The sequence below is a fragment of the Tauraco erythrolophus genome, chromosome 5, assembly GCF_009769465.1.
Source record: "Tauraco erythrolophus isolate bTauEry1 chromosome 5, bTauEry1.pri, whole genome shotgun sequence".
Classification (NCBI taxonomy): Eukaryota; Metazoa; Chordata; class Aves; order Musophagiformes; family Musophagidae; genus Tauraco; species Tauraco erythrolophus.
In genome coordinates this window covers 1,227,408-1,242,683 of record NC_141469.1, presented here as the reverse complement: position 1 = coordinate 1,242,683, position 15,276 = coordinate 1,227,408, and the positions used below count along the sequence as shown (strand labels likewise).

At 42.6% G+C, this 15,276-nt stretch overlaps 1 protein-coding gene across 5 annotated transcripts in view; it reads right to left on the bottom strand.

Moving 5' to 3' along the window:
* Positions 1–15,276, bottom strand: part of ANKRD17 (ankyrin repeat domain 17) — a 91,665-nt gene that overhangs the window by 10,080 nt on the left and 66,309 nt on the right. For 3 of the 5 annotated variants that reach the window (XM_086612308.1, XM_086612311.1, XM_086612310.1), the window contains 13 exons: positions 11,976–12,124; positions 10,516–10,627; positions 10,201–10,346; positions 8,114–8,256; positions 7,145–7,358; positions 5,940–6,115; positions 4,951–5,113; positions 4,092–4,187; positions 2,753–2,869; positions 2,020–2,191; positions 1,089–1,536; positions 543–698; positions 15–164 (listed from right to left, as the gene is read on the bottom strand). In XM_086612308.1, coding sequence (XP_086468434.1) covers positions 15–164; positions 543–698; positions 1,089–1,536; positions 2,020–2,191; positions 2,753–2,869; positions 4,092–4,187; positions 4,951–5,113; positions 5,940–6,115; positions 7,145–7,358; positions 8,114–8,256; positions 10,201–10,346; positions 10,516–10,627; positions 11,976–12,124 — 2,242 coding nt within the window. The remainder of the gene's footprint in view (positions 1–14; positions 165–542; positions 699–1,088; positions 1,537–2,019; positions 2,192–2,752; positions 2,870–4,091; positions 4,188–4,950; positions 5,114–5,939; positions 6,116–7,144; positions 7,359–8,113; positions 8,257–10,200; positions 10,347–10,515; positions 10,628–11,975; positions 12,125–15,276) is intronic. The other 2 variants (XM_086612309.1, XM_086612312.1) reach the window with 1 other exon arrangement.

Below are 15,276 nucleotides of genomic sequence, written 5' to 3'. Positions count from 1 at the left end.
AGCAGCCTGCTTACCTTATCGTTATTATTCTATCTCCAGTTTTGTCCTTCTGTTTGTCAATGTCTATGTGCGCTCCCGTGCACTCACGTATCGCATTGATGTTACAGCCTCCTCTGCCAATGACTCTGGAAATTACAGTTGATGGAACAGAAACCTTCTTGGATCTATACAAAGAAGAAACAATATTGACTTGGAAACACTTCCAGGGCATGAAGCGGTGGACGGGTTGGTCAAAACAATGTTTTAATTCATGAGTCACATTACGTAGCAGCGATTTCGTGAAATCATAAAAATCATGGAATGGTTTGGGTTGGAAGGGACCTCAAAGACCATCCAGTTCCAAACCCCCTGCCATGGGCAGGGACACCCTCCACTACAGCAGGGTGCTCAAAGTCTCATCCAACCTGTCCTTGAACACTTCCAGGGATGGGGCAGGTCTGCTAAAAAGAAGGTCACTCAGTAACCCCAGAGAAGGCTACGCTAGATGAAACATACTGAAAAAGGGCATCAACAAGGGGGAGCTAGGAAACTGATTCGCTTACCTTCTCACAACTTCCTTCCATCCTTCTTCCCTCTTCTGACCACGTTTAGGACTAGCAATGGTTAGCTTTCCATTTGGAGAAGAAAGGGGAGAAGGGCCAGATTTCGTGCAAGTGGACAAGGAATTACTCGTCACTTCACTAATAACTTCAGACAACCTTTAGAAGAAATTAAATGCTGTTATTATGCAGTCCAAAAAAAACCACAACATGGAAGGATGACTTGAATTTCACTCACTCTCCAGGTCCCCAACCCAATTTTCTCTTTTAGCACACAAGCACTACATTATTAAGAAGCTGCTTGAATTGAGATGGTTTTATCTCAAGACAACCCAATGGTTCTCTAATCTATGCTTCAGAACCTACTACTAAGTTCAAGTTCACCCAGCAACAATGTTGATAGTCCTCATACACACTAGAGCAAGGACACACCACCTCATCCTCTTGCTAGCAACCAATATAAGAACACAGTCCACCCAGACAAGAGCACAGCGTCCAAACGCAGAGCAACAAACACCTTTACGTGGTACACACGGTCACACAACTTACTTGATGGATGACTTGCCAGTAACTGCTTTCCTCTCATCCTTTGGACAAGTGACAAGAACCGACGGTTGCTTTTTGTTGCTCTGTGTGTTAGTAACGGCTGTGGAAGAATGATTGTCACTTTTGTGGCTGCTGTTGCTGTTGCTGCTTTCGTCGCTACAGCTGGAGATCCTCATGTTGTCGCTGTCGCCGCTTTCGCTAGTACTGCTGCTCTTCGATTCCCCATTCACTTTTTCCGGTTGGCTATAGGAAATTGGGAGCTGATCATCAAATATAATCTGAACGTTATCAGGGGTTACTTTGTTTTTCCTGTTTTTCCTTTTGGAGCTTGTTGTGGTGATGGTATTATTCCTCTTCCCATGGGAACCCGCTAACGTCGTCCAAGTCGCAGATATACCTATGGTGGTGGTAGTGGTAGCACTGGGAGGCTCCATCGGGACCTCTGGATCATCTGATGGAAGAGGGAAAACACAGTACTAATTTATCTGGCTTGAGGAAGCTTGTGTGGATCTCTGGCAAACTACGATGTCATATCGTGGAGCTTCTCCCTGGGTTTATGTGTCTGTGCTAACTCCAATATCTTTCTTTTCGCGGAACAAACGCAGTGGCAATTTAGCAAACGTGGAATTGAATTCAGGCATGCCAAGACAGACACAAGCAATCAGGAGACATAAACAAGCAAATGAAGCAACATGAAAAAATGGTCATGTCCTCCCCTTCTTTCAGCCTACCAGAGTGAGGGAAGAAACAGTTCAAACCCCTTCTCACTACACCACATGAAATTCCTGGCAAGATACAGAAGAGCCAGGTTTCAATGGGTAAGAACGGAATTATAGAAAGCTTCAATTCAAATTTTGACAAGAAAAGAAGTTTTTAAATAGTGGGACTAATATCAAAGCCATGTTTCAAAAATAAGGCAAATATTTTAAATCACCTTCAGCTTTTAGCTTCTCTTTCTCCTGAGCAGCTTGGAGTTCAAAATTCTCTTTATTTTTCGCTTCTATTTCTTCTAGTTTTCGTCTCTGTTCTTCTTTTTTCTTCCTCCTTTTCTCCTTTCTTTTCTCTCTTTTGGCAGCCAAAGCCAGTCTCCTGCTTTCTTCCCTCAGCTACAAGTCAAACACAAGGGGCAGGATTGCAAGATGTCTCGTGCAATTCAAGAAACACAAACGCTTAATATTTCTGACAAAGCTCAACTTCCACCTTACTCTAACATTTTTAGGAAAAGAGAAGTTAAATTCTCTATGATCCACGTTTTCATCTATCTATTTACACCAAACAGATAGTTCAGTCACGTTAACAGAAGGTTAGAAGGTTTTTCCATTTTTAAGACACAACATTGAGTTTAGACCTAAAATCCACACCAGTGACGGGTAAAAGCCCATCTGTCATGCACTTGACAAAAGTTTTACTCTGAAATCCTTTTGGTACAGTATTATTCCAGAAGAAATAATTGTATCGGAGTTCTTTGATCCAGTTTCTCTGAATAACAGTTGAAATAAAATTCCAAGATGATCTGAACAAGGTGCTCAGCTCTAGTTGCTCCAGCTATGGTAATTACACATACTCCTACACTTTTAATACGTACTTTCACCACACAATCTTGAAGGAATATGATAACTGGATTTTTATCAAATAAATATTCACAGCTCCCAACTCTTTGAACTTGCCTTCTCCAAGTCCAGTTCCTCTAAAAGAATGCTTGCATTTTTGTTGGCTTCAGCAGCCTGTCTATCTTTGGCTTGAACAATTGATTCCATACACAGGTGGCACTTCTTCAGCATCTCCTAAAATGATCAAAGTCAATACATCAACTTTCTGTTTGAAAAAGTAACACTCCATCTCAAGCCTACACTTGTAATTCACTAACTGTTGCATTACTTGCTCGGGAGTTTTTTAAAGGAGGATTTCAAATTCCCTCCAGTAAGCTCCTCTTCCTGCCCAACCCCGAGAACTGATATTCCAGTCCCAGGTGTGACGTGAAATCCAACGGCTACGTCGCAGTACGCTATGAATGGTACAAAGACAGATCATAGCCCGTGCTCATTATCAAGATCAAAAAATTTTATGAAATAAAAGATGAAGGGTCTGAAAGGTGAAGCAACTGCAGAAAACAGTCATATCATAAACCAAGACTTTTTTTTTGTTTGGTTGGTTTTGGTTTTTTTTAGACAGTTGAGAAATGTATGAATATTGTAATTTTATAGTACTACTCAAACCTATATTGGCTTCCTAGCGGTGAAACTCTTAAAATGCACAGGGTGCCCAGCATCGTGGATGCAGACAGCGGTCACAGCCTCTGACAATAAAACACATGGATTTAAACATTGGCACCTCTTCAGCCTCAACACGCTCATCACAACTTGATGCCCAGAAAGAAGACAATTCCATCGCAGCACAGTGGCTCACTGAAGAGACGGAAGCGTTACGACCATATTTCTGCACTGGTTGTTATTTTTGTTTCTCTTAAGACAAAATAGTTTTTGCCCTGTTCATCTGGAGTGAAGAGAAATCAAATATAACTGAACCTCCACAGGGCCGAGCAGCAGTCCACCTCGTATGCCACAAGAAACCACTTTTCTGTCTTCACTCTAGTATGTATTTTAACAGAATGGTGAATATTCCTACTTAAGCTTAAACACACTCTTAGCAGAAGTTCATTCTTTCACCTCCACCTCACTGCAAAAGCCATCACAAATTCAGTGCAAACTTGCTCAGCAGAGAGGAACGCAGAGCAGAGTGACGTAATGACTGGGAGAATCCTTGAAAATAAACGTGGATAATAAATAACACCACCTGGACCACTATTCTGACAGCACTACGGTGCACAAAGTTGCTGCGACCACGTGTTCCTATTTTTTGCAATGTTTTTTCTGAAAAATTGCAATGGGACTCATCGTTCAGCTGCAATCTGGCGTGCCAGGAAGCCAAAGACCATGCCTAACATGGAGTCTCAAGCTGAGTCCTGGCACTATTCCTTCTCCCATGTGTCCCTTCTCACAGTCTCACCTTATCAGTGATGGTAGCTATGTATCTCATGCATTCCGAGTCTGATGGGAACTGGTTGACTTCCTTCACTAGGTAGCGCACCACTTTTACGTGACCCTGTAAAAAGAAATTTCAAGGAGAACATTTTACATCAGGCCAGCTGCCTCTGGTTTATTAAGAAACACTTCAGCCCAAGTGCTCATTGCAAAGTATTTATTTTCAACTCCTTCAAATGATGCTCTCAACGTTTTTTTTGGTTTTTTTTAAATCTTTACCACCATCTGAACTGAGGAGGGATGTTTCTTCACATTTATGGCTGAAGAGAAGGTGTGCAACTACAGCACCTGTCCTCAGGTTGCTCTTACTCCAGCCACACGTACAGGTACTTCTGCCTTTTATTTGGGCACTTTGCAAACATCCAGCACTGGCAACTTCATAGTTGCAGACCTCTACAGTCACACGTGACTTTGCAAGTACTGCAGCACCTGAACTACGCTCCCTCACTACCAACAATTAACTCTCGAGCCAAATTGGGCTAAACTGCACTTTTATTTGCCAAACTGCTCGTCCTCTCGTGTAAGGAACCAATCCAATATCCCCCGTTCTATCACATCTTCCTCCTCTCTGTACAACTAACACTGCAATTTTCATCTCTCAGCAGACACATGAGAACCAGCCTCAGTAAAGCCCATTTCTACCAGAATTTAACACAGATATTACACAGGTGACACACACGCCTATTTTTGAAGATTCAATGCCAAATATTAAAGTTAGTTGACATATTTTTAAATACGTACTTTCTCTCTACCTTCTATTTACAACTGCGTAGGGATGATTGAGACAGTATCAGCTAAGACCAAAGCTGAACTTCATACTCTACCTTCCGAAAGGCTGCCATAAGAGGAGTTATTTTCCTGTTATCAGCAGCATCCACATCAGCTCCGGCTTGAACGAGCAGCTGGACAACATCTAGATGCCCTCCGTTTGCTGCCAGCCACAGCGGAGTATTCCCCTTCTTGTTACGCACGTCGATGTGAGCTCCCCTATAAAAACAAACATGTTCACTCAAAACTCTGGACCAGATTTCAGTTTCGTGCATCAACTGCACAGGCAAACTGGTTAAGTAACACAGCAACAACGGGGTGAAACTCAGTACTCGTTTTTACATCTGAAGTTGGCATTCACAGAACGCTTCCAGAATTACATTTTTCTTTCCTCTGACACTGTCAAGAGCCTCAACTCAGCCTAAAAACATTTTTAATACTCTAAATCATGCTGTTTGTCAGCTGTCTCTGAAGCTTCTCTAATTACTCCATTAAATCCATCCATGAGTACAACGTGTTCTTCGTTAGCTTACTCACAACAACTTCGGAGACTTCAAGTACAAGTCAACAACCAACGTGTCTACTTGGAAAATGACATATCCAGAATCTAGTTGGGAAACACAACTACACCGAACGTGCATGGCCATCCATCTAAAAAACCTGAAATCATCAATATGTATGTTTTGTGGGCATCTTCTGTCCTTTAAGGACTTAACACCACCATCTAAAACGGCTGGGCCATGATTACGAGTATCACAGGCGTAAACTCGAAAAAAATTATTCGTAACTTTCATGATTCAGTCAGACGGAAAAAAACAATTTGGTCCATTTGAACAGTAGCAAGCACTCTAACACCAAGGACAACTTTGTTTGATCAGTTATGATAAATAAAAATACATAGTAATGGATGACAGACACAGAGCCTTTCCAATTTCCTGCCCTGCAGTGTATACTGGGAAAGGTTATTGGATATTGGGAAAGATGAGTCTAAGTCCGGCCATATTCAGGATGTTTTTTTTCAAGCACACGCTTTCAAATACAGTACCTGCTAATGAGAAGCTCACAGAACTTGTAGTGCCCTTTGTCTGCTGCAATGGTTAAAGCTGTATCTCTTGAGGAAGGTACCGGAGGAGCGTTTACATCCGCACCTTTGTCCAGCAAAACTCTGCCCACTTCTGCATATCCACCAGAAGCTGCTTCCATTAACGGCGTGAGGCCAGTCTAAGACAAGCAAGCAGGAAAAACGAGCAATGAGTTGGAGGTGGGACATGTTTTTTACTTCAGAGTCAGGATTTATGCCAACTTCCAGCAACGTATTTCTAATCGGTGTACGGATTCCACTTGGTACCTGGCCGATTTCCTGACAGCTTAGCAACACTTGGAAGGCGCGCTCATCTTCAGCCCGCTCGAGAAGAGCTCTCACCAAGCAGCAGAGTGCACAGTGGTCCTCTGCTGCTGCACAGTGCTAAGAGGGATTTCAAGTCCAGTGCTGTCAGATTCTCCAAACCAACCCAACCAGCCTTGAACAGTTGAGGATCAGCAGCATTAAGTCCCATCAAGAGCCCACGTTATTATACAGACAATGCAAATCACATTTCCTACCTTCATCATGAGGTCCTACATAGCAACATCCAAAAAGCACTTCATTAGGTCAAGGGGATAAGTAACTTTATCAAGACCACCACCTACAGCCACCAGCAGGTCCTTTTGAGCTACTCTGTGGCAACCACTAAGGACAGTGGAAAAGGAGAACAGCACGCTACATGGTGCAGGTCACTTTGATCCTCCTACACAATCTTCTAGCCTTTTTTCTAATCCATTTTCTAGCCTTTCCTCCAATTTAAAGAGTTGAGGTCAACTGACAGACTGTCAAGCACACACGTCCCCTTGCTACTCTGCATCACCACTGTGGGTAGAAGCAGCTGGTCAGACAGAAGAGACAAGACCACGAGCACGCTTAGGCCAAGACTCTAGTTATTTTTTCAATACATGAAGTCCTTCTACTTTTATTAAGTTAATGGATTACTATTTGAAGATTAATTAAGGCTGCAGAATAAACACTTGTTTTTCATAAACCCCCAAAATACCAGCCCTTAAGCACAGCCATTTTTTTTTGTTTACAGTATATGGTCAAGTTCAGCCAACTGAGCCAACTTGCACAAAAGGCAAGAAAATCATCAGATGACCACAGAGAAGCGGTGACTAACAAGCATCTCTTCCTCAAGATTTATTCAGCTGTTTGCTCCTTACCTTAGCCCTATGCTCCACATTAGCTTTTCTGTCGAGCAGCAGGCTCACCACTTCAGTTCTCCCTTGGAAACAAGCCAGAGTCAGCGCCGTGTTCCTGTTGGTCTCTATCTGGGCATTTATATCAGAGCCCATGTCCAGTAACAACTTGACAGCAGCAGTGTGCCCATTCATGGCTGCCAACATTAAGGGAGAAATGCCTAATTTGCTACCAGTTCTGAAAGAGAAAAAGAAAAAACCACCACTCTTTTAAATCATAATCCCATTTCTGAAATGACTAACAAAACTAGCGACGGCAGCGTACTTAGCCAAGACCCAAAAATCAGCTACACAGCAACCGTAACGGAAAGAGGTAACAAGGTACAAGAGGTTCTCCATAGTATCATTGCTTGGGACAAATATTTCTACGTACAGATACTATGCATGACCTTTGAATTGCTGGAAATTTGAAGGCATCTCTGATGAGGTTGCCTGGACTTATCATTTGGCTTGGCAGTGCACAGCTGAGCTGTCCTCTACCTTCCAACGGATGCAAAAGCATCACACAGATAGACACACACAGAGAAAAAGCTTTCCTTAAGCTACACAGGGAAAAACAAAGGGATAAACACACACACACTTTCTTCATGTAACCCAGAACTCATTGCAATCCAGCAGGTCAACCAGAGCAACAAGAAAGATTTCTCTCTTTGATCAGGAAGGCTGAGTGTAGGATATAGGAAACAAGTTAAAAAACATAGAGGAAGACAGAAGTTAAAAGCACATTACAAATGCACAGTGAAATCCTGTTGTTTCCAACTTCAGGGGAAAGAAGCCTACTAGAAATTAAACAATACATGGGTTGTCATCGTGTAAGAACAGTAAGATTTTGCTCCCCAGAGTTGTCAAGTTGTCACAAAATCCTTCTGGCAAGGGTAAAAACTCAGAACACTGTATAAAAACCGTGAGAGAAGGGGTGAAAAGGGAACTTGCCTGGAATTTATTTCTGCCCCAGCATTTAGCAGAATCTTGATAATGTTCACGTAGCCACCAGAAGCGGCGAGGCTTAAAGGTGTGTAATCAGAAACATTCCTGTGCTCTTTGTTTGCCCCTCGAGCTAGCAGCAACTCCACCACCTGCAGTGTTTTAAGAAATAACATCTGGTTTTCTCCCGAACTTGCAAATCTATCCGGGGCAAATGTTTTCGAGGCCTAAATAGACTGTTGACATCTTCCAACAGTAAGAAAGCTTTTTGACTCAGTTGCTTCCCTGTACTCCTCACCTCCACGAACAGATGAGGCTTCAACTCTGTTTCCAAAGCCACTGTAAAACTTCCTTTAAAAATCAATCATGAGCTCTCGTTAGCATGCTTAAACCATTCATACCAACTCGTGTAACACAGCAAAAAAGCATTGAGATCTTTTAAAGATTATTTCAGGCGCCTTCAAAGACTGCCAAACCCACAGGTTCAGTTTGAATCCAGTATACCAAGTCCTCTTGCTTTTCCTCCTCTCCCATTTCAATGCTCCTCAAAGCTGTGGAGCAAACGAGAAAGCAGTTGCATCCTTTTATCTCATGTTCTCCATTTAGGGGACTACACCGAGCAGCGTGTAGATCGCACACGGAAATCCCATTTCCCACTACAAAAATTAACATTCACGACCCTTGCTGCTTTTCTCTGTAGGTTAATTAAAACAACTCAAGTACTTTTTACATTATTCCTTCCTTCCACACTCGCTCACAACCCAAACAATTCACAGCTTCCCATATTTTACATGAAGCTTACATTCTGTAATGAAGTTTCTGCAGAAGACTGGACAAGAAACTCAACTGTCTAGCAACACAAAAACAAAAAAAAATACTACAGTCAAAACCCACTGTGTGGTCTCCCACGCAATGTTTTATTTGCTTCACTTGGAGCTTTTAAGCTTAAAAAAAGTTTAAATTAGCCTGTGCAACGCAAGCAGAGGGCTTTTCAACCAGAATACCTTCCTGAGAACTCACAGGACAAACCTACTGCCAAATCCAAAAATTGCGATGGGAGAGCATCTCGACATCCTCTCTAATGCCTCCAGTCCAGTGTTTGCCCATCTTCTCTCCCAAAACACATGATGCATTCCTCCCAAAAATAGTGTTTGAGAATCGAATCTCTAAAAAGGTAAGGAGAAATTCACCTTTGCTGTATGAGGCTGCTGGCTAGAAAAGCTGCTACGACAGACTTGCTAAAAAGCAGGTCTGGCCCTTCAGAGAGCACGGGATGGTCACTGCAGCTCATCTGCCCCCAAGTCCCGAAATCTGGCCCTAAAAACAGGCCAGGAGAGCTACAAGTCTTGAGGGAAATTTTGTCTAGGGAAGTCATCACCTTTTAAATGCCATAGTATCTTACAGCCTGTGCAATCAACCCCATAAATTTCCAGATGGCCACAGAAGAAGAGGATCCTGCAGCAGATTATTGTCTCCACTCTGGCTTTTGCAACCCAAACACTAGAAGTATTATCAGAATTATACATTTAAGACTTGTAACAACTATTAAAAAATAAATTCAAAATGCAGATATCATCATTAAGTCACAGAATACAGTATTTCACCTAACGTTAAAAAAAGCTTCCCCTACTTTTATTTTTGACTTATCATTTGAAAAATGTTTTCTGTGCTTTTAGTCTGGGACAGCAGAGTTACCTGGAGTACTCAGATATCCTATGGCTACAAAACCCTCTCAGCTCACATGTGGAACTGATTTGTGTCTCACTCCAGCTTCTCAACAAGAACACTCATCATGTTCTCGTTCAGATCTACATCTAATTATGCTGGTAGAAGTCCCATAATGAGCCACTAATGGTTACAGCCATGAGGTCATCTGCATAGCACTGGTCTGGCTTATAAAAGAGAAAAAGCAATCCATGAGACACACTGCAATATGTAACTCAGGAAACGTGAAGCTCTCAGCACCCTTACTAAAACACACTGTCCTCAAGTACAACGCCGAGTTAAGGTACTGTAACTTTTCCCAAGATTGCTGTAGTGCACTGACACAATACGTCATCTACACACTGCTTCTGAAGAGTGAAGTTGAAATTCACCTCTTGTCTCCCTCCTGAACAAGCCAAAGACAAGGGAGTGTCCTTGGTTCTCTCAGACTGGGCTTCGATATCAGCTCCATTATCCAGTAAGATCTCAACAACACCCACGTGGCCGGCCGTAGCAGCCAAAATAAGCGGAGTGAACCCTGCAAAGAAAAAGTACATTTGAAGAGTCCATGTTCACAGCTTCAGTTCCAGTGACATAAGTCAAACCCCCAGAGAAGCCAGCCTAAAAGCTTGGCACAAAGACTACGCTCGCTGCGTGACACACTGGGAAACCGGAGAGGCTCCGTGTCGCTGCAGCGAGGCACCCACCTTTCTTGTCCCTGTGTTCAATGTTGGCTCCTCTCTCCAGCAGTGTTTGCACTAGTTCTTCGTGGCCACCAGCACAAGCAAGTGTCAATGCTGTGTCATGGTTACTCTCAGTCTACAAGAAACGGAGATCATACACACAAGGTCAGTATTTCCAAGAACAAGCCCTGTTATGTGGCGTATCAGCCCAAGCACAGCCATACCTGTGACAAAATACAAGGTTTCTGAAAGCTCATGCCATGTCTACCCATCACCTCACAGTTACCTGTTGGTTCAAGTTCGTAACAGGATTCTACTTCTCAAGTCAGCTCTGCTGGGAGATGGGAGAAGTCCTGACAAGAACGGAGATGGTTCCAGAGCCCACATTTCACCTGTGCTTTGCTAACTACATGAACTTCTTTACCACTGCTTGACTGTGGCCTTTTAGACGGTATAATGAAGATTAAAAATTCTGTCTTTAATTCTTAACCCTCCGGTTAAACCCAAGGGGAAGAAACTCCCAATCTCACCACTACTGTTGCTGAAGCCTCTGAACAATAGACATCAGGGCCTGACATCTCTCTTCTCCAACACCTGGAAACATCAAAACACCAAAACCACCCAAAACCCACAAACTTTTCCTAGCTACTGGGAGAACTTAGTTTTACTTTACTTATTTACGACCTGGGGTGGTTGGCAACTTGACATAACTCTCATCTCCACTGGTGTCTACCACCTAACAACAAGGCTGGAGAGGTTATGGCCAGAACTGCTGGTCATAGTCACAGCAGAAACTAAGCCAAGTGCCACAAGCAGCTAGAGGAGCCCAGACTGGTTTTCCAGAGGTTTCTCTCCCTTTCTCCACAACATGACCATACCTTTATGTTTCTCCACACTGCCCACATCTCGGTCTACAGCTATGCCTGTATGTACACTAGTTAATATACGCACATTTTTTTTTTCTGATGGCCAGCTATCTGCAAATAGCCCTTCTAAAAATGACTTTCAACCAGAAAAGCTTCTTCTTTAGTGGAAAGGTGAGCTTGTATTGTCGCCTCTCATTAAAAAAATTACAGAAATTGTTAGTTTCAAGACTGCCATACTTCTGTCAAGCTGGCTGCTCGTTGGCCAACAATTTCAAGCACAACTGGAAAATCAGCATGGAACATTTTAAGGCTTATTTGTGTCCAAGGACATAAGGCCAACTTCATTTGTCAGAAGACTACTGTTTCTCATAATCACTCTGACAACGAAGCAGTAAGAAATTCAAGTTTTTAGTCATTCAAAGACTTTCTCTTTCGTTCAGCACGAGGAGAGCGGCTTGCAACTCCACATGGAGTTGTACAGACTTTCTAAAGGCAGCAAATCAAATCTCCGGAACCCAATTCCTTACAGGACAGAGCTGTTGACTATCACTGGATTATTCGGGACGCAGAAGCAAACAGCCTCCCGCCTCCGTGCGGCGGTGACGGCCGCAGGCTCACCTGAGCATCGATGTCTATAGCAGGGTAGATGGGGAGCATGGCTGAAGGAGAAATGATGGGACTCGGAGTTGGCGTCTGCGGTTGGGAGACGGAGGTTGCAATGCTGTGGGTAGGAGTGTTTGACATGGCAGATGCTCTTCCGCTCACTGCTGTTGAACAGAATAACCACACTCAGTAAAAGCAACACACTTTGCTTCCAAAGGTTAACGTGACGGTAAATGGACGGTGGGACAGAACTCCCACCGACAGACACAAGTCCCTAAAAATTTCATTTTCCACAAATACGTGTTTTCCACAGATTTAACCCAATTTTCCAATCTTTAACTCTTTGAATTAAGCAACTATGAAAAAGCTTAACTGAATTCAATCAAACAAATCGGTAAGTATCAGACTGGCAAGTTTTCTAGAAACCCACCACAAAAAAAAAAATTATTTTTATTTTTTCAACCAAAGATCTTTCCTACAACAAGTCAGTTATGTTGGACCAGGAGTTCCATACCTTCAGAAGCAGGACTGCAGAACAAGTCCGATCAGTGGGTATCTACGCAGGTTTTTTTGAAACACTTTAAAGATTCTCACATAAAAGTCTTGCCAACCTTCACCCCCCACCCCCCAAGACCCCCATAAACATAACAGAAAAAGCAACAGCGCTAGTGTCAGGATGCTCACATGGAAGAATTTGTTGAAACCAGAGTAGTGGAAGCTTCTTGAGCCATTTTGCAGAAACTTTGGTCAAGGTTGTTAGGATAAGCAAAAGGTAATACCATGTTACAGCCGATGACGTTGTATTGACATGACACAAAAGAGCACCAACTGCCACACTTCCCTGCAATTCATCTCATACATATCATGTTCAGAAGTACAGAGCAAACTTGAACCTAAAACAGACTTTGGGGAAAATCTGGCATGTTCCTGCTTTTTGTTTTTTCCTTACAAGAACTCAATTGTTTTCTCCCTGCCTTTTCTCCAGTGTTTCTACAGGTCTTTATCAGGTGTGATCAGCGAAGGAGAAAGTCAAGTACTGTACGGTTCTCCTGTCAAGTCGACCAAGCACCTTGAATTGCAAAATGAAACAAGCAGTTTGCACATATTGTCAGTGTCCAGCTAATACACACCACCTAGCAACCTTAGGGAACACCAACATCATGTCCCTTTATCCCCAACTTTCCAAGTCCTGTTCATTTTTCAAACAGGTTTAATCATCAGCCATGTCCCTGACTGCCTGCCATTGATCATTCTCTCCTATATTTAATTTCAAGTGTTAAGTTTTCCAACAGATGCCACAGAAACTGTATCCCAACATGCCAATTTCTGTACTCCCTCCTCTGCAAGGCAGCTATTTTTTTCACCCATTAATAATTTCATTTCCAGATCTCCTATACCCAATCCCAGCAAAGGAACTAATAAACGTCCCTGAGAGAAACAAACCAAAGAACTCCCAACTTGTAACATAAAAATTATGATTAACCTTGTATTTAAGAGCCAAATGAAATTCCAACTCCCTCATCTTTATAGCATAGTACGTTTTAAAAGTGTTCTCAACTTAGGAGACAAATCACGCTAGGTAGGGATTAAAAAAAAAAACATACAGAAACTAAACCAGAATATTCTGACATAAGGTCAAAAAACTACGGCCTGAGGGAGCTGTGTACAGAAGAGAACTAACCCAAGATCATAACAACGTACCCTTCAGCAGAGCATCTAATTTAAACTCGTCTCACTCCGTACTCTGACTGTACATTGGAGATATAACCTAAAATCCTGACATCAAATTGGTTTCAGATAGACTGGGAACAAGGTGTCTGGTTCAACTCCTGCTCCCCTCCACATATATTCAGTCCTAACAAGTGATTCTGAAAAAGGAGCTTATTTTTCTTCTTTCTCTAAGTGAAAAGAGGAAGTTAAAGCAGCACAAAACAGTAGCATCAAGGATCATGATTGCTGACTCGCACATCTAGTCCAAAAGAACCTGACAGGGATAGTCAAGTGGACCGGAAACTGAACCAGTATGCTTAACTGGGATGGTACAGAAGCACCATCGTCAAATAATCCACACATGAAAACAGCCACCCCTGCTACAGGAGCACGTGTGTTGTAGACAGTTGCTAAGAATTCCTGCCGCCGTCTCAACAGACAGGGGGGGACTGGGGAACACCTACTCTATTACAGGAGGGATTATTAAAGCTGTTAGAATTTAAAAAAAACCCCAAAACTAGTCCATCGAGGTCGTCAGGAAGGTCTCAATCCAGGTACAGTGGATTTTATACCAACGGTGTTGTAGTGAGGGGGGAGGAACCAAAAACCAACCAAACAAGAGATGTTTAGAAGCCAACACCCATCTTTCCACAAGGGAGAAAACCTTGATTGTACAACCCACGTGTAGATGGCTCTACTCATGCTACTAGAGGAGAACGTGCATGCTGACTTTTGTTCTCTCGTTAATCAGCAATAATTCATCAACAAAGGTAGTTGATATCCCTACAGCACACTTGACTGAGACCAGACAGGAACTTTTAGGGGTAATGACTTTCTTGACATTTTTTTCAATGTCACCTCTGCAGAGTTCAAATTTAGTGAACATGCCAAGGGCAATGAACAGAAGCATCTTTACAGAGTCTGAACAAAAATATGAGAAGTTTTCAATAAGCCAAAAGGTTTTCCCAACAGTCTCGAGCAGCGAAAAGAGTAAGCAATTAGCTTGATCATCAAATCTAAAGGGTCTGATAGTCAAATGTTTATCTTTCCCCTCTGCCCCTCCAACTTCTCTAACAGACCAGGGGCAAAATTGAACTAAAAATCTCAACTTCAACATTAAGACATGATTATTTCATGCCTGGGATGATGAAGCCTTCAAAGCCAATTCACTATTAGAGTATTTTAGTACATACATGCCTCAGTATGGGACCAGCTACTCGTCTTCATCACGTTACAAAAAAAGGTCAAGCTTGTTTGTCACAGTACATCAGCCCCAGCACCGTCTGGCCGCTCTGGTCAACGTCTTTTACATTTGTTTGGATATTAGTCAACCAGTTTTGTCCTTACTGCTATGAGGAGCATAGCTGCTCTTCATACTGATTTCTTCATGGACAGACATCTCAATTCCCTCTTAGCTTAAATTAAAAAAAAAAAAAGGGGGGAGGACATGATCACCGCTGGAACCTTCTTCCCCAAGCCCAACCACTTCATCACCCAGAGAGGCATTTGGCTTCCAAATGTGGCCCCAGTATCAGGGGAGGGAAGAAAACAGCCAAGCTGCCAAATTAAAAAAAAACCCACAACTAACACAAGATACTTAACACGT